The following is a 22,523-nucleotide window of genomic DNA, read 5'->3' on the forward strand; positions in this document are numbered from 1 at the left end:
CAAAATTATATACCTGATATGCGCTAGATAGTATAATGAATGGACTATAATTAGCATAGTGGTCTCACTTTGCGAACGCTCGCAAAAAGGTTTTTCATTCGGGAGCCTACCCCTTCCTTGGCATGGGTACCTTGGGGTGGTGAGTGCCACAGGTCAGCCCTGCGTGTCATGGGGGAAAACATCCTGATACTGGTTTTTTGGATGTCGTTCTTCAATACTACTGGGTGCTGCCTTGTCTAACTTGGAGATACATGCACTTTCCAAGAGCAGAAGTGTGATCAGAGCACAGACTCCACCCAAACAGGGCATTCTTATCCAAAAAGAGAGGGGAGAAGAGCCAGTGTTACAGCAAACTTCCTATCACCTGCCCCTGGCCCAGCACAGCCTTCACTAAAGGACTTTCCCATCTCTTGCTTGGATGCTTCTGGGATAATCGTGGGAGATGTCCAGGTAAGACGTTCTTCCATGATCCCACCTCTCCAGGTAGAAAGGGGATAATTGGGATGACAGCATAGATGCTATGCAGTATCAGGTATCAAATGAGCTCATTATGCTCTGAACTCATCGAGGCCCTGAACACAACTCCGCTCTAAGGTACCAATCAATTCCATTACTGAATTTAATAGCACAAACCAGCCTTAATGGAGTGTGTGGCAGGGCCAAGATAAAAAAAAATAAAGGCCAGGCAACAAAAGGAAATTATGTACCGAAAGCTTTTGGTGCCTGAGAAAGAGAAACGATAATAAGGTAAGTGCTGGAAACCAGGCACAACAAGGCAAAGAATGAGAATGTTTAACATGGGTTCGTAGGCTGCTGCAAGGTGCGACTCCAAGATTAATCTCTGCTATTACCTTTGGCCAGAGCCTGCTTATTACTTAACACAAAGCACAGGAGAGCTCCTTTTTTGCACAGCGAAGGGACTTCCTTGAAAACACTGGTGATATTAGGACCACCTTGGGGAAAATGCAATGTTTGGATATCCAAAGGGCTGCTCAGGAGAATGAGGGTTTGCCTGAATGTTTCAGGGGTGCAAAATCAACTTGACCCCCCGCGCAAACACTACTGTGACTATCTGGTCCCTGTTGTTGGCCTCTCTGGAGAGAGTCTGGCACCAGTTCATTTTCCAGTGGGTTGGTGTCCCCGGCACTGAACTACCTTCCCATTTAAGACCAGAGCTCCCTTGCTGGCAGTCTCAGAGGAGAGAGCAAAGCCTGAATGGGCAGCAGCGATTGCACATGCATCTCTCTCAGCTCGAGAACCCGTACCTCTCAGCTGAGGTGCGCTGCCGGAGACGTTCACACTGCTGCATCTCATGCTGTAAGTAGGCTGGGATAAAAAAAGCTCAGAACCGCCCTTTCATTAGCACTATTTTCATGCAGGACTTGATGAAACGGGGACTCCTGCAGAGATTTGGAGTCTCATTTCACTTAAGCACCCGGAGGGTGAGAGCTGCATGTGAACTCTGAATCTTTCTGACCTGGGTGGAGAGTCTCACAAGAGCAGAGTGCCCTCCTCAAATTTCCAGCAATGCCCATGCCCAAGCTAGCCACAAATACCACGGCCTAGCCCTGCACATTTCTGCAGGTATGGGTTCCAGATAGGACCGGGGGCACGGGCACATTGGTGATAGGAAGAAGAAGAAAACTCAATGCATTTTTATCCTAAATGCAGTATTGAATGAGGTTTAGGTTCTGGAGGAAAAGGTCAAGAACATTCTGATTTTTTTCCGGACAAGTCTATCCATTTGGGTCAGGACGCCTGGCTCTCCTTTGACTCATCACCAGGGATCCTGGTTTTCGCTGATAAAAAACATCCTTGATTTTCAGATTAAAAAAAAGTAACTCAAGATCCACATTTTTCCATGATCAAAATGAAATGCCACTAACATACAGCTACATATATAGTGGTGCTTCATTTTGAACATGAAAAAATGTGGATTTTTAGTTACTTTTTACATTTGAAAATTGGGGATCAATTGGCGATCAATCAAATCATGTGCCCACTGGCAGGTCACTGAAGTCCTGAGTCAGCAAAGCATTTAAGCATGCGCTTAAAGTCCATCTTTATTCAGCAAAGCACTTGAGCATATATTTAGCTTTATATGCCTGCTTAAGGGCTTGCCTCAACCAGGACCTTGAACTCTGCGTATAAAACAGGGATTTAAAAAACTTGGTTTCTTTCGAGAATGTGGAAGCGCGATGCTATAATTGCAACGTGAACGAAAGCTTTTGTGCTTTTGTAAAGGTGGATTTATAAGTTCTAATTAAGCAATCATTCATTAATGAATTAATTTAATTAACTAAATGAATTAATTTTATTCATGCCTGGAAAGTGCTTTGAGCTCCTTGAGCATCAAGTGCTGGAGCTGCGCTGAGGGCTGTGCCCCCCCATCGCCGCCTGCCCCAGCAGCTTCTGGGTATACCAGAGCTTGGACTCTCCTACATCCAGTTGGTGCCAGCAGTGGTATTTTATATCAGCGCTATGTCATGGAATAAATAAAGTCCCAGGGGAGCACAGTGCTCATAATGCTGATGAGAAGGCAGGGGCCAGCCTGATTTATCTCTCAATTAGTTTACAAATTGCGGACAATTGGTAAGTGCTGGCGTTTCGCTGCATGCACAGATTCCACTCAGCACAAAATCAATGTGGCTGGATAAAGTGGCCTGTTCAGGCAAAAACGGAGACCTGGGAAACCCCAGCTGCATCCCACAAGTTTATGAATCAAAAGGCTGCTAATTAAATAAGGGAAGGAGGCAATGATCACTCAACAAATGGAAATCCACCCCCCCCAAGAGCAGCTCCTGATTAAACACAGGGATGGAACCTGCACTGAATTAGCACCCTTGGGAAAAAGTCATTTGCTATCGGGATGCAGAATTACCCTCCCATCTTGAAGGCAGGTTGCAGGCTGCATTTAAATCTGTGGAGACAGGCTAAGCCACAGAGACTTCGTATTCACGCAGAGCGGATAAGAAAATGTCTCCATCAGATGTTCTGTACCTGAGTTTTATAGAGATAATCCTTGGTGGTCTGTGCGTGTGTGTATAAAATGTATGTATGTATAATGTATAATACATTTATCCCTGTTAATTAAGCCCCAAAGTAACAAAGTGCCTTCATTATTCTTTTCCTCCTGAGAAAGAAGAAAATTATGAGCAATGACACGACTTCCATGTCAGGATGATTTGTGTAAAAGATCAGCAGCTACAGAATGAGCTTGCACTCAACCTGGTGCTTCTGCTCACAGGGATTGGCACGCTTTACCAGCAGGAGCCCAGCTGCACAATCACACCAAGTAGCTAAATATTATCACCACTTTACAGCTGGGGAAACTGCAGAAGAGGGAACTGGAAGCCCCCCCGAACTCAGACATCTAATTCCATATTTAGGCTGGTGACCAGTGAAAGCCCTGCGTACTCCGCACTGCAGAAAGCCAGGCCTGTATACGCTATTGCAGAGAAGGGATAGGGTGAGAACTGGCATGTGAACGTAGCATTTTCCCTCTGGCCCGGTCTTGCGCCCAGTCTGGTGACGTTCTCCAAGAGCACGCACCAAGTCTACGGCAGACTGAGCTCTGAGACCTGCCCTTCGGTCCAGCTACTCACCACAAACATGTATTGCTGCGTGGACTTGGCCATGAACTCAGGCTTGCACTCTCCAATGCACAGGAGCACCGGGCCAGAACTGATCCCTGGAAGCGCCTGCCCCATCTCGCACACGATTCTGGAAACACAAAGCCTCCGGTGAGACCCTTGCAGGAAGACACAGCCCTGGCTATTCAGCTTCCCGGGATTCATTCTCCATTGACTCTGTTGCCTGCTCCCCTCCTCTCTGGGAAGAGCTGATTACCAAGTCTATTTTTTCTCCATGTAGACATTTAAAAAAAAAATCAAAATTAGACATAATTATTACAAGCTGTAAACTCCAGAGCAAAGAAGAGCACTAATGGCAAATATATTAGCCTGAAGCAAAGAGAGTGTGAAGCCCTCAGAGTAACAGATGAGTTCATTAAAGGAACAGCTCACATTGTAGGCTCCTATTTAATCAAAAAAACGGGGAGGCCCGGTAGGGGACAATGGAGTGAGATTTGGATAGGGGCCTCTGTGCAGAAGACAAGTTTGACTAATGGTGAATGCTCCTGATGCCGAGATGGGAGGTTAGGGGAAGTGAATTGTGCACATACAGTATTCCTCAGCCAGTCCAGATCAATACCCGGCAATGTGTCTGCAGGCAGGGACATGTAAACAGTAATGACATTTAAGACTTGAACATGAGATGCTCGGGAGACATGTAATGGAGCTGGGCAGTGGCTGAGGACCGGAGGAGGAAGGAAAAGAAGAGCATGTTCTGGCCCCTGGACATGACAGGTGCAATCAAGCGCAGAGCCCAGGTCAACCAGACCTGTGACAGTGGCTATTGCCTACGGGGGCCAAGAACCAAACTCATCCTCTGTTACACAAGCAGATTTGATAGCCAGGCAGAGAGCTGAGGTGTTTAAAGCTGGCAGATTCCTCAGCAATGGAAAGTGTCATTCCCATTGCAGCACTGGAAGCACAAGGGTTTTGTGAGGCTCTGCCAAGCAGAGAGCATCAGCGAGCGGTGTGGTGTCACTATCCACATGGAGGAGAATGAGAAAGGTGGAGGAGGAGGAACAAGGGTGAGAAGCAGATCAGATGCCCAGATACCTGGGTGAGTGGGTGGACAGGCGGACAGGATTCAAAACGTAGGAAGAGGAAACCCTGATGCAGTAACCGGCCTCCTGCGGTCAGTCCGAGCAGACACCAAGGCTGCAGGGTGTGTGGAGCAGAGCAAGGAGAAGTTTGCACATCTAACACTTGTGCTTACACAGACAACAGGCTTTGGTCTCCAGAACAGTTGTTCCACCAGGTTCTGCCAGAGCTAAATATGCTTCCAAATGACAAGGATATTTCTTAAAAAGGACTCCGTCGGCAGAAAGCTCAGATGATGCTCAGAGGCTCCCCGGAGTACATATGTGCTAGCAAACAACTCCGGTGAAAGCCGTTATCGCTGCACATCAAATTGGGTTCCCTGTAGAGATGCTGCCTTTGGAGAACAGATGCTGAAGCGTCTCAGCTACGTGCCAAAATCTGCCACGTGTTCCTGCCTCCCCTCCTTTCTGCCAGGCATAGCCCATGCACATTTCTCTTTGGAGCTTTGCTTTGTTGCTGCGCCTTCAAGAGAGGAGCCACAGACTTGGCCTTGGCACCTGGGGCTTGGGGACGGAGAGGAGGGAATGGGGACAGGCCGAGCAAGCACCGTGTCCTTGGGTCAGAGCAATGTGGAGCTGAGCCTGGGCAAGTGCTCCTCTGTGCTGCTGATACTTTGAGAGCAAAGGGCTAGTTAACCACCCCGTGGCTCCTGCCACTGCACAGGCGAACAGCATGTAGCGTGGAGCCACCGGTTTCATTCCAAATAAGGGGAGATGCGGTGCCAGGACTGGATTTCGGCAAGCCTGAGCAAGAGGCATAATGCTCATGGATTTGCTGGCCATGTGGCCTTGTCAGTCTGCAGCGGCCCACAACAGGTAACAGGTGGCCATAGCTGTTTGCAACATCAGGCCTGATGGAAGCGAGGGATGGTGGCACGAACGCTGACGGTACATCTGATCCCAGCCCCTAACCCAGGCCAAATCCCAGCAGGTACCAGTTACAAAACGATGCACTCCACAGAGCGGTAGGGTGCTGATTACTGGGCTAAGTGGCCCTTTAACCAACATTAACCTAATTGCCAGCTGATAGATCGCCTGACTGAAGCATATGGCGAGTCATTACAGCCTTGGAAGGCAGTCTGCCCACAGAACCCTTAAGAGGGTCCTTTTATCTGTGTTCGTCTTTAAAAGGCAGCTCTCACGCTAACACTTGCTGTTATCTGCCCAGGATAAATGTTTTAATGATGTTAACAAACTTTGAAAGCTTGAGAGCTGTAATTAGAGCCGTGATTTAAAAAAAAAAAAAGAAAATCAGGGTTTCATGCCATCAAAGGAGGGTAATTTTATAATCTCCCATCCTTTGTTCGGAAAATAAAATAAAATACTAATGTTACAGCGTAATGGCTGGAAAACACTAGAGCTTCAAAATGCATTGCTTTGGACCGTTTCTGCTAGCAGCCGTATGGCAATCTGTCTTTACACCTCAATAGTGTCTTTTACTCAGCGATTAGAAAGCTCCTTATGAATGAGGAGGTGCATACAGCCGCCTTTAGATAAGGACTGTTAGCCCAGGAGGAAGGAGAGGCGCACAGTGGAAATGGGATGAACCTGACCTGTTTCCTCCCTGGAGTGGGGGGTACTTGGCACCTGTGTCCCACATTTACCAGCAGATGCTCAGAGAAGCCCAATCCAGGTCCCAATCAAATTTTGCACAATGGGGAGCTCACCCTGAGCCCCCCCAGCTTGCCACCGCTCTTCTCCTTGCCCCTGCCTTCATGGGTGCCCTAGCAGGTCCCAGGCCTCCCTACAAGCACTGTGTTCAGCCCTTACCCCGTTCTGGGGTGGCCTAACATGGGGGAGCGTGACTGGCCCGTCCCTCCAGTACACGCCAGTTTTCTAATGCTCAGCTGATGTTTTTTCCTTGCGAATAAATGAACTAACTCCAGCGGAGGTCTTTATGTTGGATTAAGCTTCTGTCACTATGCACATGCCTAATAAATGGCTGTGTGCAGCCAGCAGCTTGGGATGCATTGCACTTGGGGGAAGGGAGGAGAGCAAGCTGGGCATACGCAGTCAGGTTTGCAGGAAAGCTGCAAGGGCCACGGCGCCCTGGGAAACCGGACGCTTTACAGAAGGTTAAAGGGGCTTTGAATCCTCAAGCCTTGATCCTCTGCTGGGGGAAACCAGCTTGGTTTAGCACAGGCAGAGCTGTGCCAATGTAGGGCTGCTAAGGAGGTGCACTTGCTGCCATCCCAAGGCAGCCTGATGGTGCCAATGTAGGGTTGCCGCCTGATGGTGCTGCACTCGCAAGGCACTAGCCCTCTGAAGGGGCATGAGGCTGGACCCGGTGCATTTGCGATGCCAGAAGCCGAAAGCATTGCTTCATGGGGGGCAGGCTCTTTGAGAGACGGAGACGGGCAGAGGACACTCACTGCTCTGCGATGATGTACTGCTCCCGCAGGGGCGTGCACAGCACCCCTGCCACCCGCACGCTGTGGGCGATCTCTGAGAAGTCCAGGCCCAGGTTCACGCCACGGATGGTCACGTGTGTCCCTCCTTCTGGGGGGCCGGACACGGTCAGGATCTGGAGGGAAACAAAACACAGCATCTCTGTTACCATCTCCCCTGGCAAGAGCCTGGCATCTGCTCAAGCCCTGGCACACCCCTACCACCTGGCCAGAGGAGAGTCAGCCACCAATTTTGCAATTAAAGTCAATTTATCAGTACTCTCCTGGGATATAGAAGACCTTATCTCAGGTGTTTTCTCCTCCTGACTCAGAGTGGGGACATGACCCTTACATCTCTAGCGCATGTCCTGGTCACTGGGCTAGTCTAGGGTGCAAATAATCTCCAACAATTTGCATCTCAACATAAGGAAACATTCAAAATCCGGACGATATGTGTGGGGCCTGTAGTTAATCCATCGCTAATGCAGTGCTGCTCCCCCAAAGAGGGGAAGAGTTGAAGGTGATCATGCCCAATTCTCCTCACTGCTTCCTACTAAGCAGCTTGTGTGGATCTGATGGAGAGGGGCAGGAATGGGCCAACTTTTCTATAGTTGCTCCACTCCTGTGGCCTCGAGGTGCATTGGGTTTGCAGGGAGATGAGTCAGCAGGGCTGTGAGCAGGATGCCACGACACTGACCCTCCATATACATGCCCCAGCCAAGGCTGCCTTCTGCCTCTTCAGACCACCAGGCGCGTAATGCCAATTAATTCATCTCCATGCAGAGAGAAAGGGGAAATGACCCAGGGATCCCCTTGGATGCACTTGGCTTTGTGAACGGAGCTTGTTTACACTGCAATGCCTCGTTCGCACAACTGCACCAGTCCCACCAGCCCAGGAGCGGGGCGAACCTTTGGACGGCGTCCCCACAAATCCCTGTGCTTCTTCTGCCTTGCGATCTGCTTCATAGCAGCCTTTTATCTGGCAGCCTGCACACAAGATGCGAATGCTGCAACAGAAACCACTTCCACCTGGCCCCTTGGGGTGGCCAAAGACTGCTGTTATCATCCCCAGCCCAGCACACGTCTGTCACTCTCTTTGATCCATATCGTGCCCAGACATCTTGGAGTAGGCTGGGGAGTCTGGGCTTGTGCCTGTGCTGCTGCAACAGAGGATGCCCGGGGTGCTGTGGCTGGCAGAGGCCTGAGCAATATCGGTCACAGAAGCATCTGTTGGAAGGACAGGATCCACTCCCTCTTTATAGACTTGTACAAAAGAGAGCCACCTTTCAGGAGCTGGCCGCAGCTCTGGAGAACTTCATTAAGTTCTGCCTTGGACAGTCTCTGAATGTTAACACCGCGTTTTATTAGCAAGTCCGGCAACACAGGAGCACCTCAAATAACTCTCGGAAATGCTAAAGGCCGAGGAGTAAGCTGCGAGCTCTCTGTTTATGGCATGCCTCGGCCGTAATCGTTTCCACTACCTCCTCCCCGGCATCCCATTAAACATAAGCACCCACCCAGCTGGCGGCATGCGCTAGAATAAGGTGTGGTCCTGGGATCTGGACCCAGCTGCCAGAGTCCTAGTCCTGGTTTAGCCACTGTGGACCTACGCATGTCACCTGCCTTCTTTGTGCCCCGGCTGTACAAGGTGGCAAGGGCACTGCGGCTCCTCGTGCAGAGAACAGCAAGACTGCTCGTTAAGAGCAGTAGTTATCATTATTAATGCAGTTATTATTATGTAGCTGTCATTATTAATGCAAGACTTATCCTGTCCTGCTATAAAGCCAGGGCTTTTGTCTGCAGTTTCCAACTTCTAGCCCCTCCATCCTCCCTCGCTTTTCTGGCCAGCTGCTCACTTTCTCTCTCACCTTCGCATCAACTCCGAGGAGCCTCCTAGATGAGATCTGGATTGCTTGGCACGCACAAGCAGAGGCCTGGACACTGATAAATGCTTATCAAGCCAAGTATACAATATCTATCATGGTGACAAGGTGTGCTAGTGACCCATCAGAGCAGCCCTTGCTAGTCCTTTTGTATGGAGTGGGCCAGGTGGCAGCAATGGCTTTTACTGGCATGTGCCCTGTCCTGTGCTCTCTGGACGATCCCTTGTCCACTCCCTCCACGCACCCTACTCGGGCCTTTTCTCACTCCCACCAACATCAGCAGGAGAGCTTCATGTCTTCTGCTGTCTACAGTAACCTCTTTTTCTGCCTTATTTATTCCGCTGTCTTTCAAATCTCAGCTGAAGCCATTTCTTCTCTCTGGTGCTTAATTTCTCTCTCTTCACCTCTGCTCCTATTTATTATTTACGTGTGAGGATGCATTGAATTTGGCAAAATGTTCTGGGATGCAGCTTGTTGTACAGCTTGCATATCATATATGGCTGCATTGTATTTTAAAACACCTCTTCTTTCCCCTGCCTCTGCTTCAATTTCTATCTCCCTCAGCTCTTGGCCTTATGACTGAAGGCTTTAATTTATTCACCATACAATGTCTGTTGTGTTGCTGTTTTCTGTAACTCATACCATGTAGCGTGTCTTGTTCGCTTAGCTCCGGAAAGCATTGTGCGCCTATAAAAGACGCTATACGAAACAAAGTTGTATTGTATTATATTGAGCATCGCAGGCCTGGGTTGTTGATGTTCACGCTGCTAGTTAGACATCGCTTGAACACAGTGGTTCAACTGTTTTTGACAATTTATTTCCCTTACAACCGCCTATTATGTTGCATCTTATTTGTTGCAGTATTTACATGATTGCGCTCGCTGCCTTATCACACCCCAAACAAGTCACGGCTTGCCATTTTCTGATCCAAGCGTGACCAGTGAAACCAGAGTGTATTGCCAAACACAACAGCACTGGGGTTTTTTTTTAGACTGAAAATGTCCTGACCTGGAAAACACCCAATACGTGGTTCCATTCGACCTAGATTTTAGTGGCCGCTAATTGAACAGTTTTGAAGTAACTGTGCCATAAAGGAGCCCCAGGGTTAGAACAGATGCATTCAATTAATTACAGCTGGGGAGATTCACTCAAAATCACAGAAAGGAGAGACGTCTTAAAGGTCCCGCAACATCATATGTGGGTGACCCCGCAAAGCAGCACTGGACCCGGCCTGGGCACTGCACGATGAGGCCCAGCTGCCAGGATGAGATGGCTGTGGCATTTGACCTTGGGCTGCTTTCATACACCACGTTCGGACCCTGCTCCTACGTGGGTGCACGACCCAATTAGACAGAAATTTTGACCTAGGGCTGCTGCCCACACCACTGCCTCTGTCTCCTGCCACGGTTGGTCACCCTTGGAGGCTTCGTGAACTGGAGAAAGTAAAGGCGGTTTAAGGATAATTGAGTTTTTTGTAGGGAGGAAAAACTCTGAGTAACACGAGCAACCCTGCCATCGCCAGCTGTCTCCTGTATCTTCTTATCCATTTGTTCACGCTTTTCTGCCCTGCTCATCCTCCTGCTCTTTTAGTTTCCCCTTAGCAAGTCCAATCAGAAATGTCTCCCGAACATCTGTTTTCAATTAAAGCACTGGGTTGGGAGTTGGGACCCCTGGACTCTCTCCCCAGCTCTGCCAAAGACTCATCACGTGATCATGCCCCCCTCTGCCTCAGTTTCCCCATCAGCAGGATGGGAATGTGAGCCTCCCCTTCTTTTGCCAAGCATTTCGGTGCTATCAGGCAAGGCAGCGGAGTGTGAAGCATTGCAGCGTTAGCACAAATGCCACCGAGGTGGCAGGAGACACGACCTTGTATGATCTGGAGCTATGCCCTCATTACGGCCCTCGTGCAAACTGTTGCGGCTGCTATTTGTGCCAGCTCAGCCACGGAGCGTGGCAATGACGTACTCAGGGTCACGAGACAAGCCCGTGGTGAAGCCAGGGGTAGGGTCTGGGTGTCGTGACTCGCAATTGCTCCTGCTCTAGCCACAGAACCACATCCTACTACCGGAGCTGGGAAAGGAGCCCAAGAGTCCCGGTTCCCATCTCTTTGCTGGTCTAATCAGATAATACACCCTCCTATGACACAGGATCCACTTCATTTGCACCCAAGGTTTGCCTCCCCCAGCTTCATGGCTCACCATTTCTGATGCACAACAATGCCGAGCAACAGCAAAGCAGATGTGTGCATGAGAGAGGCCAAGACCAGGGATGCTTTTCTGCCACAGGAGAGCCACGGGCCCAAAGAGCCCAGCAGACCATCTCATTTCAGCTCACACCGAATGCCCAGACAACGCGAAGGAGATTCCTGGCCGCACAGAGAAGGAGGGGAAGAAATCCACCCATCTTCTCCTCTTCCCATTTCTTATATTCTCAGCTATCTGGATCCCAGCTGATGAGCCCAGCAGGGACCCAGCACATGAGCATACCTAACCCCTCATCCCGGCATGATCCCTCCTTGTCTCTGCCTTTGCTGATAGCGCATTCAGCACCTAATTGTTATCTCAGCAGAGAGACTCCATTATTCAGCCTGACATCTCCCCCCCTCAGCTGTTTGTTGCAGTGATGTTATATTAATGAGGCCTGCAAATAAATGAATAGGAGATCAGAGTGCTGCGTGTTCTCCAGAAAGCGGGGGTTTTTTTATTTATTTATCGTGGAGACTGCAGACCGGGGGGAAGTTTCCTGCCGCTAAAGGGACATCACTGGCACAGGCTGGGCCCTGGACTCAGATCTCATATGTGGAAGGACTGCATGCCACTGAGCTGTTTGTTTTATTTCAGTGATAACATGAGCTTTCCCTGCTGTTTGCTGGAAATCCAGACACAAGAGCTCTGGGTCTGGGTCTGAGAAAAGAGACCAAAATGCACTGGAGAGATGGGCAGGATCCTTGGAGGGTGAACTTCACTGGCAGTAGCAGCACGGCCGTATACATGGGGCCAAACTCCACCAGTGCAACCGCCCCGAATGCTCGACTAAGAGCCCGAGGGCGAGGATCACCGGCCCTCCCTGGTTTGAGATTGAATCCGGCTCCACTAAAATCAATGGATTCCCCCCCTGACCTCATGGGATGCTGAGTGTCTTGCATCAACCCAATGCGTAGCTGGGCGATGTGGGCAAGGGTCCAGGAGCCGAGATGCTAAGCAATGCTTTAATGAGCCCCTTGGCCAGTTCCTGGGGATCTTCCTGGGAAGAAAATGTTGGCATCCTCAGGTTTTGTTCTCATTTGGCATGAAGTCCCATTTCAACATCACAAAGGAGCAAGACCTTCTGAGGAAGATGTAGCATGAACTGTCCCCCACTAGATGAGGGCAAGATATTATTGTATCAGCAGGAAAGCTTTCTGAACCGAGTTGTCCCTTGGATAATGGCAGAACCTCCAAAGGAAATAGGTAGAAGTCCACTATCTCTGTTATTTAAAAGAAACCTAGACTTGCCAACCCCAGGTATAAATTCAAGGTGCCAGACTCCAGAAAACCACAAGATTATCATGAAAACCATGAGACTTATAACCAGTGCTGGGATCTTATCACTTGCCTCTGGTTTTGAGTCTGAAGGATCCACTTAGGTCATGTCTTCAAGCTTTTCTTCCTCAGCTGTGCAGGATAGAAACTTAGTTCTGTAGTTAAGTGACAGCTTAGAGTCTCCTAAATAACAAGACTCGGGGACCTGGGGTTTTAAGGAAAAAATGCCACGCATCAGGAGACTTGTGATAAAACACAAGCTGGCGACACTGTAAGACTCAACTGAGCGGCTCCCCTGAACCGGACCGTTTTCTCTTGCTGACCCTGACACAGAACATGTCGATCTGCCAACAAAAGCAACTCTATTTCCGCTCCATCTCAGAGTCTGCCAAGGTCAATCCCCTTAGCCTCACATGGTCTCTGGAGAGGCTCCTTGCACCTCCAGATCTAAAGGATGAGTCATAGGCCTGGCCCTGCAGACAAGAAATACGTTGCAGCTAAGATATGCTCTTTTTTCTTGTTTAGGCAGCACCAACATTGCTTTCAAGTTGGACGGTGATAAAATATCCCAAGGCAGTGCCCAGCCTGCAGCTAGCATGGATGCTGTGGACCGGGGGCTCCTGCCCGGAGGATGCACACTGTTGTGGTTGGGGCAGGTTTCATTCTGCTTTACTCAAGGAGGGGAAGATAAATCCAAGGCTTCCCAAACCTTCTCCTTTTCTGCTGAGGTTCATATTTCTCATGACCTTAGACTGCAGGGGGCTGGAGAAAGCACCAAAAGGGAAATAGAGAAAGCAGTCACAAAGGACCAGGGGTCTTCTCAGGTGTCAAGCACCGAGGGTTTCCTTTTCTATAGCTTGACCCAACTACCAGCTCAGTCCTAACATCGTGGGATGGTGGGTGTTGGGACAGGGAATAGGGAATTTTATAACTATAAAGGTGAGCTCTGAGAAAGGTTAGCGTGGAAGAAGAGCAGCTGAAGAGTTCCTCACCTGAAGTTTGCACAAATCAAGAGATTCTTGAACTGCTCCCTCTTCCAAGAGGCCTTGAATACTCTTCTCCTAGGGCCAGTTTGTTACTATAGTGATTATAAGGGGGAAAAAATGCTATAGCCTTCTGTGAAAGCCAAGCCACAGCCTGTAAAACAAACCCAGGATGAAGCTGCATTGAGGAGAGGCAGGTTGTGATGAACTCTGCCGCCTGGTTTTGCACCCAACGTCTTTGTGCAATCAGTACCACAAGGGTTGCTGTCCTTCCTTGGCCCTGCCGACCCAAAACCGCATCTGAATCGTTAAAAACCAGCAGCGGTGAAAACGCACAGCAGAAGGGGCTGCAGCTACCGTGCCATTCAAAGTTGGGATTGGACGGTCAGGAGCATGTCCGGAGGGGGCTACAATCTCTGCCACAGCGCGGGAGATGAGATGCCTCATGGAAATGCTGAGTACTCTCTGTTTTGAGACCAGCCCTTCATCCTGGCTCTTTCTTGCTATGTGATGATGATGGAGTGAAGTTAATCAGAACCTGACACCTTATAATAATAAGTGTTGTTTCTTGTCAAAACCTAACAAATGGAGGCATTAGCAACAAAAAGAAACCTCAAAATAGTCACGTTGCTTGATGCGCGGCTGGGAGTCGCTCTGATACTCTGGAGAGATGCGCCAGCCCCGGACCGACAAGGGCTACGGCAGCAGAGGCAAGAAGGATGATATAAGGGGGAGGGAATGAGACGAAGAAAACGAGTCTGAGGAAGAGATTGGCAGGGTCAGGCAACAGCAGGTTCCCCCCAGGACAGGACTATAAGCGCTGCTTTGGAAGACCTAGCACCCCGATGAGAGAGCTCAGCAAACGGGCCACAGGGAGCTGTTGTGTGGGTTGGACACAAGGGACCACTCCGATTTGGGCCAGCCACACGTACTCTTGCCCCAGGGCAAAGGCTTAGTGGTGACAAGCAACTCTGCTACTTGCACCAGGGCAGCTGACCCCGACTTCCAGCTGGCATGAGCTGCACTGCTGCTTGCAAGGCACGCTTGTCTTCTAACGCCGAGCGCGAGGAAGATGGTGAACCTGTATTTTAACTCATGAAAAGTGAATTCACGTCTTATCTTCTCAGTAGGACTCAGAAACAAAACAGCAGTGTTAAATCCTGCTTTGTACAGGAGCCACCAGCTCTGCTTATCCATCCGGTTTCATTCTAGTCACTATACAGTCTATACACCTACAGTACCATAATGCAAAAGCCTGTATGAACTTACCTATTTTGTATGAAACTATACAGTCTATACACCTACAGTACCGTAATGCAAAAGCCTGTATGAACTTACCTATTTTGTATGAAACTATACAGTCTATACACCTACAGTACCGTAATGCAAAAGCCTGTATGAACTTACCTATTTTGTATGAAACTATACAGTCTATACACCTACAGTACCGTAATGCAAAAGCCTGTATGAACTTACCTATTTTGTATGAAACTATACAGTCTATACACCTACAGTACCGTGATGCAAAAGCCTGTATGAACTTACCTATTTTGGTGAAAGCCAGGAGTATTTCCACTTAGCTTACATTGATTAGGAGCAGATTTATGCTAACCTGTATTAATCCAGTGAAACCTGAACAAGAGCGTCTCCACAGGAGTTGGCACTGGTTTCACTATGCTGGTTTAACAACTGATCAAAGTTAAACTGATGCAGCTCATGTGAAAGGCCTTAACTGAACCGGCGCAGCCCTCATTGTCCTCTGCCTGGTCCTTGGGGCAGCCTTTTACACCATTTTGCAGCAGCGTCATACAGGCACTCTGTGCACAGTTTGCACGGGGTAAATGGCAGCGCAGGAAGCATGAGGCCTTGAGATTGTACTGGGAATCAGCTCAAAGTCTCCCTTCATGTACATCCCATCCAAGAAGCCCCTGTATTACTGCAAGCATCCCACCACTAGCCGCTTCACAGTGCATAATGCCTCCCAGAGGCACTTTGTCTAGGGGCCTCGCTTCCCTGACTATCTTGTAATCCACAGAAATTAATTACAGATTAAATCACTTCCCTGTTTTAATTAGCTTCCAAACAACAGGGTGCAAGCGGGCACCCAGGACCGATGGTGCGATCTCACAGTGGATAGCCAAGGAGCAGGGCAGTGGGGTCCCACAAGTCCCATCGCAGGAGGAAGTGGGATGTTTCACTCAAGACAGATGACCTCCTCTGTGCAGACCAGGAGGCAGCCAGGAGCCGATACAAGTCAACCTGGCCCTCCCAGACTGATGTAACCGAACAAAACAAGGTCAGGGCGATGGACAGACAGAGGGACAGACCAGGATCCCCTTGGCTGTGCTCTTACCTCGGTGATGCGGGGGTTGGAGCACTTGACGTTCCTGCTGGACCAGTCCAGCCAGGGCTGGTGGGGGGAAGAGCTGCAGTGCTGGCGGAGGGTGCACTTCGCCTCGCCGCTGCACCAGCCGCACTCGAACTTCTGATCCGCTTTCAGGCACAGGCCGCAGCTCTCCCGCTGGGCCGCGCACTTGTACAGGTGGACTGCAGGGAAGAGAGGAACAACACGGTCCAGAGGAGCTAAATCTCTGCAACTTTTGCCCAGAATGAAACAGGGTTAATACTGCACCAGGGCGAACAGCTAGTGTCACAGCCTGTATGACTTGATACCGATGCCGTTGCTACCTCTGTCTGCCCTCATCCAAATGCCATGGCTCTGACTGTGCAAAGCACTGGGGGTGGTGGATGCCCAAGGGAGCAGCAACACCTAAGGTGTAGCCAGCAGCAAGTAGGCAGCAGCCTTGTAGTGTCATTCAAGATTGAAAGGCACAGCTTGCAAAGCCCACACTAGCCAATATCCCTCCTGTGCGTGCAGTTTTGTTAGCAACAGGGCACTTAAGCCTTCTCATTCCTGCTCAACCTCTTTCCAGATGTTCGCAGCCATTATTGCTCCCATGCTTGCTTTGGAAGGCAGTCTTGAAAACCTCTTTGTTTAGTTTACTCCACTGACCTAAACCAAGAAAGAGCACATTCAAACAACATCTCCTTTTCCAGGGAGCCTGGCAGGATTTCCAGCCACTTTTCTCATATATTAGGTACCACAGAAAACTTCAGAGCATTTGAAAGCCAAAAACACCGCTCAGGCATGGGCAGCGGGAACGTGTTAAAAGGAGGTCCTTGGGACAGTAAGATAGGGCTCCCTAAAGGCACCCCTTTCAGGAGGCTAGCGTGCTGCTTTAGGAGGTCTGTTTTGGTGTTTGCAGGGCAGCAGTGATTCATTCTGGTACCTGATATATTTTCCTATGGAGGTCCGTCTATAGGAGGAGTAGCTGGAACTGTAACAGGTTTCTTTCCCTATTAAGACTTGCTTCCATTTTAAGCACTACTTGGCTCACTTTAAAGCATATGCATTTTCTGGCAGTCATTTCTTTTAATGCATGCTTTTTGAACTTGGTTGTGCCATCCAGCAGCTAAGGCCACGTAACGGCATCCATACGGCGTGCTGCTCTTGCTGGGTGTCTTGTAAAAGGAGCACACAGTGCACGCACCGAAGTCCTGGCCAGCGAGTCACACTATGTTGTCTGTTTAGTGGGACATAAAACCAATGCACTGCTGACTCACCATCATTAGAGAGACCCATGGAGTTTTCCCGTCAGGCTAGGCCAGACGGGGCCATAAGAAGTGAGCTACCTTTATACCCCCAAAGCCACCCGGCAGAAGTGCGTTGGCGAGTTAGCGTATAAACAGAAGCATGCCCTGGTGCTGCCTGCGGTCTGAGGATAGATAGGGGGTTTCAGGCCTGCCAGTCTAGCATCTTCCCACTTGGAACATACTTTATTAAAAAGAAAGTGGCAAGCTCTTGCTGTTGCAGATTAGGGTTCAACTAGTCTCTCTGGTTACTGTCTCTCAGTACAGTCTTCTCTCCCCTGACAAGCCCAGCCTGCCTGGTGCAGCTGTGCAGCAGTTCAGTACAAGCCTGGCCCTTTGGATGTCCCAGCTTTCAGCGATGGATGTGGAAGAGTACCCGCAGGTGAGCTGGGACATAGCCCGGCTGACGGCTCAAAGTGGTATCAGCAAGGAGGGCAGGTTCCTCTGTGCTGACCCGTGGCATCAGGAGACAACGCGTGGTCTCTGAGCTGGCTGTAGGGGAATGCTGTCAGTGAAGACAATGCTCTTGCAGTGCAAAGGCTGCCCTCGCTTAGGACCAGTCCCTTAAAGATGAGGGTCCTTGATGTGACTATAGAAATATAGGCAGAGACCACAGAGTATCACAATGATGTTGGCTGCCAGCATAGTTTTATAGGCCAGTCTGCTCCCTGACCTGTATCACAGCCCTCCCCTCCACAACTGAAGGAGAGGAAACCCTGCAAGAAATCGAATGACCATTACCTTTCAAATCCTCAGGGTTGTCGATGATGAAGTTTCCATTCCAGACCACAGCAAAATCCACGGCTAAGTTGCTTATGTCCATCCCGTCGTAGAGATACTAGGGAAGACAAAGAAATGCATCTCGAGAAAGCGTTCGGGAAGGAGCAGCATGCGGAGATAGCACGGGGAAAGAGATTTTGTTTTTAAACCTTGAGAACCCGATACTTAAAAGCCCATGATGGTGTTTGCATGACTGACAACGCTAACTCTCATCGCTGGGATCCTCAGAGTCCCTTCTCCTTGCCAGGGAAAGATAATTAAAAGCTGTAGATGGCCCCTGTGAGCGGTAATAGATTAATTATCCCAGTCACGCTGGCTGTCCTCTTCACCCAGACACTAGTTTACCAATTCAGTCCCTCTGTTTAATGAAACTGGAAGGATCGCTGCCCAGGAGGCAGGCTGGGCTGTCTCTCCTTCTAAATGCCTTTCTTGCTGGGGAAAAAACACATTGCAAAAGTTCCCACAACTGACTAAAGACCTATTCCTGTCAGCATAGCTGCTTGATAGGTGCTGGAGCTGGATGGCTCTGGAGGTTAGGGAGTGGGATAGTGAAGCCCTTATTAAATTACCAGCTCAAATCAGCTTCGGGGACGTTAACCTGAATTCCTCACCCTCTCTTGGATGTCTGGGGGCCAATGCAATAAGGGTTTGGAGGTGTCGGACCAGATCCGGAGGACACGTTTACTTCACCAGTTGGGTCATGGTAATTAGGACAAAGTGGGCTCTCTGCTGGCAGTCTTTGCAGAGCAATCAAGGACTCCCAGCAGGCCCTAGCAAGGAAGTTTTCCCCCATCCCCACCCTTGGTGGAGATCAATATAGGACTGCACCTTTGGTTATACTGTGCTTAAGTGCTTTGCTTTGGCTTCCTGTTTGTTTAACAGAGATAATAAGGCTTCCCTAAAGTAGGACAGCTTTGAGTATTTGCCAGGTAATGCTTATAAATCACTTTGGAAAGGGAAAGTAATGCACAGTATTATTAGATGTATTATCTCCCCTGCTGCAGGGTCTACAGGGAAGTGAAGATACCTGGTGAAATTTTGGAAGAGGCAACATTTCATGAACATCTGCAATGACTGGTGACCCTGCAGATCCCAGTGTGACTCCAGCCACCTCTCCCTGCACTTCTCTGAAGGGCCCACTGAGACTTGGTTGGGAATGACCACGTGTCCTGCCCTTCCTCCTGCTGTGGGTATCCACCTCCTGCAAACAGGTGCTCTCAGGCACTTCCTAACCCTGCACCTGGGTTTTGATGAAACGGTGAAGTTTGCTCTGTGCCTATTAGGGTCCCCATTTCATTTTCTATAATGGGCAAGTGTCATATAAAAAAGTTAGAGCCCTCCTTGCAAGAGGGGCTAGGTTATTGCAGGTCACTGGCCCAGTTGCCACAGCATCTCCCACAGGCTATGCCACCCAGCCCATTGCAGGCTGAGGTGTAGTTACCTCCCTGGAGGCCCTTCCCTAGTGCCTGTCTCTCCACGATACCACGTCCCCTCCCGCAGCAGCCGTGTCCCTTTCCCCTCTTTCCCAGCAGCTTTCCAGCATTACTGTTCTCTCAGGCGGCGGTGACCTGGAATTTGACAGCTTCCTGATAAGAGGCCCGCGATTCTCTTTATCTCTCTGGAGTGAATTAGCTTGTCTTAACACCTTTGTCGCATTTTCCTCCACCCTCCCTCCTCCCGCTGACCCCCCACAGCCACAGACAGGGAGCTGCCAGATAAAGGATCTTCTCCGGGGCCAGTATTATAATTAAACACCTTCACATGCCTACAGCAGGATCCCGACTGGAATTCAGGATGAGTTTAACCCTTGGAGTCGTCCTTCCCTGCAGCTCACCAGCGCAGGCTTCTTCTGCCTTTTCTAGCTCTGTTTAAATTCCCAGCGCCTCTGCACTGATGGCAGCACCAGGGCGGATGCACTGCTAGGGGTGGGGTGGCTGATTTATACACGACTAACACCCCCATGCACAGGCAGAAGCACGGCCCATGGTTACAGGTCTGACACTGATTTCCTCCGTGGCCTTGGGTGAGCGATGTAGCCCCATGGCTCTGGCCCGCCTGTCTAGAGGCAGAGCTAATGCTTGTCCCAACGAGCAGAGAGCGGTGCAGAACAGCCCACATGCAGCTGCCTCACACTATCATCCATTCATGGGCACTCAGGAGTGGAAGAAACTTGTGCCCTAAGGAGCCTGGCTTCCCAAATCTGTTTGCACGGCAGCCATCGATGGCTGGTCCCACTCCCATCCTCTTCTAGCATTGTGGCCCTTCCTATTCCTTGCCGACTGGGCATCTCCCTCCCATCCCTGGTGGCTTTATCTTCCCTCTTACTCCAACAATATGCCCCAGGTTCCCCTCCTTCCCAAACCCCTGGGCTCTCACCGAGCTGTTCTGGCACTGGACGCTGGAGCTGTTGAAGCGCAGAGCTGGTACGCGATGGATCACGCCCTGGATGTTGAGGACACACTCGTAGCCCCGCTGGCCCGACTGGGGCTGGGGCAGGTTTCTGGCTTTCAGTGTGATGGGCTTCACCTCCCCTACGGGGATAAGGATCTCTTCCGTGGGGAAGAGCTGAGGGCAGTCCTGCAAGGAGGAAACACAGAAACCAAGTTAGAGGACATGTGCCTTCATTCAACCCTAAGCCTGGCCGTACTGAACTTGGGCATTCGGGACACAAGTCTGGGTTTAAAGCCTGGGTGTTTATCTGGTTCTTTGCTACTTTGCAGTGGTGTTTGGGCTGGAGTCTAGCATGTCTGATCACAGTGAATCCTCTTCGCCTTCCTCCTCTGCCCACCAGGAAAAATAACCCCCAGTCATAATTTCCTGTGTAGGCGCGGAGCTGATATCTCCACTGCAGTCGCATGAGAGGAGACGTTGCTATTCAGGAAACAAATAGACGGCTCCGTCCTCCTTCCAGCTTGCTGAAGGTTATGGATTTTATCTCCTGAGATGCAAACCCCGGGAGCCCCTCACCCTCCGTCTCCTCCTCCGCGGCTGGAGGCAGTGCATTATCAACCGCCTCGGCTCCCCAGCCCTGGAGGATCGGGGTTTGACTCCGAGGAGGAGGAGGTGGATCGGAGGCTCCTGTCACACACTAAAACCCTCGCTCCAGGTTTCTTTTTTAATCTCGTTTCATTACCAGCCACCGCATGAGCGCGCGTCACTTCAAAAACACACCGATCACCACGGGACAGGCTTCCCTCTCGCTCCCAGGTGCTGTTTCTTTGCCGTCTTTCATCTTAGCTGAATTATTTCTCTCTCACAAGGATTTCAGAGTCTGCAGCCCACAAATTTCCTCCCCCCCCACCATCCTCTTCTGCCTCTGCCCATCACTTCACACCTCGGGTTTCTCTAAAGCAGCCTCCTCTGCAGAACTGAGGCCTGTCTCTAGGGCTAGGGACAGAAGGTACAAATCAACCGGTTTAAGGCATCCAAACCTGACAGACAGAACAGAAGTTCGGTGCCTGTAAACCACTTTCAACATGGCTGAAACTAGTTTAAGATCAACCTGGTTGAATCTAGTATCAGACTTAACTGATTTGGGTCAAACCGGTTTGTGCAACTTCTGCCCCAGACCGAGGAGCCCGGTGTAAAGGGCTGGGTACGGTCAATGTGCACTGCGCAGACCAGCAAGGGAGCTGCATGCACGTGCGGCCACGTCCACAGATTTGCTGTGCTTGCTGGATTTATCACATAGGGCCAGATAAGGAGGGAGGCTAGTCAAGGAGATGCCAGACCTCTGCAGGGATGAGCGCTGATGTCCCTGTAAGCCGAGATGCTAACTCTCCGCCTTCTCACCAGATCCTTTTGCCTCAAGGACTCTCCTGGAAATAGTTCAATACCCTAAAGCTCCCCCGTATGAACAAAACCAGGCTGTCATCCCAGGAAATCCTCCCGTTTGCTAAAGGGAACTGAAGGGCCTGGCGGGCAGCAGGGACGGCGCTGCTCGGGGCGGGCTGGCGATTCAAACAGACGGGTCTCGCGACTCAAACCAGAGTCTCCCCTCCCTATTGGGACGGGATCGGGAACGGCTCCAGCAAAGACACTCGGGGAGTCAAATGCAAACAGTCAGAGCGGCACTGCTCAGGCCCTACGGCGCCGCATCCTGCCAGGTCAGAGTTACAGCAATTAGAAAGGCAACCGAGGAAACGGAGGGATGAGGACGGGGCTACTCAGCCGCAGCCCGTAGGTCTGGGGCGGGAAGCAAGACACATGCACAAATTCCACTTGAGGCTTTTCCTGCTTCGGTCTGAAGAAACTTGTGTAGAAATGAAAAGGAAAGAGCAGCTAATGGGCTCCTCGTGCCACAGGGCTGAACAATCTGACTCCTACAGAGCTAACAGACTGTGACAGACTCTGGGGGAGAGTCTAATATAGCCTGGGATTTATCACTGGAGCCCTCTCTCCTATCAAAGAGAAGGCTAAATAGGCTGCTCACCTGTAATGCACAAATCCCTAACCAGGAGAGCTGGAAACGGACCAGGATGCAGGCTCAGAGCTGGGGCGAGAATAAGAAACCCAAGGCAACTATAACTGATCCCTTCCATGGGAAGGGAGGAAAAGGACTCCTTCTCAAACTGCAAAAGGCTTCCAGT

At 50.2% G+C, this 22,523-nt stretch overlaps 1 protein-coding gene across 1 annotated transcript in view; it reads right to left on the reverse strand.

Moving 5' to 3' along the window:
• PLXNA2 (plexin A2) overlaps window positions 1–22,523 on the reverse strand; it is a 255,560-nt gene that overhangs the window by 56,465 nt on the left and 176,572 nt on the right. Inside the window, exons 10-14 of the mRNA XM_014598881.3 lie at window positions 20,311–20,511; window positions 17,896–17,992; window positions 15,857–16,050; window positions 7,102–7,253; window positions 3,606–3,723 (exon numbers count right to left, since the gene is read on the reverse strand). Coding sequence (XP_014454367.2) covers window positions 3,606–3,723; window positions 7,102–7,253; window positions 15,857–16,050; window positions 17,896–17,992; window positions 20,311–20,511 — 762 coding nt within the window. The remainder of the gene's footprint in view (window positions 1–3,605; window positions 3,724–7,101; window positions 7,254–15,856; window positions 16,051–17,895; window positions 17,993–20,310; window positions 20,512–22,523) is intronic.

The sequence above is a fragment of the Alligator mississippiensis genome, chromosome 14 (genome assembly GCF_030867095.1).
Source record: "Alligator mississippiensis isolate rAllMis1 chromosome 14, rAllMis1, whole genome shotgun sequence".
In the NCBI taxonomy this organism is placed as follows: domain Eukaryota; kingdom Metazoa; phylum Chordata; order Crocodylia; family Alligatoridae; genus Alligator; species Alligator mississippiensis.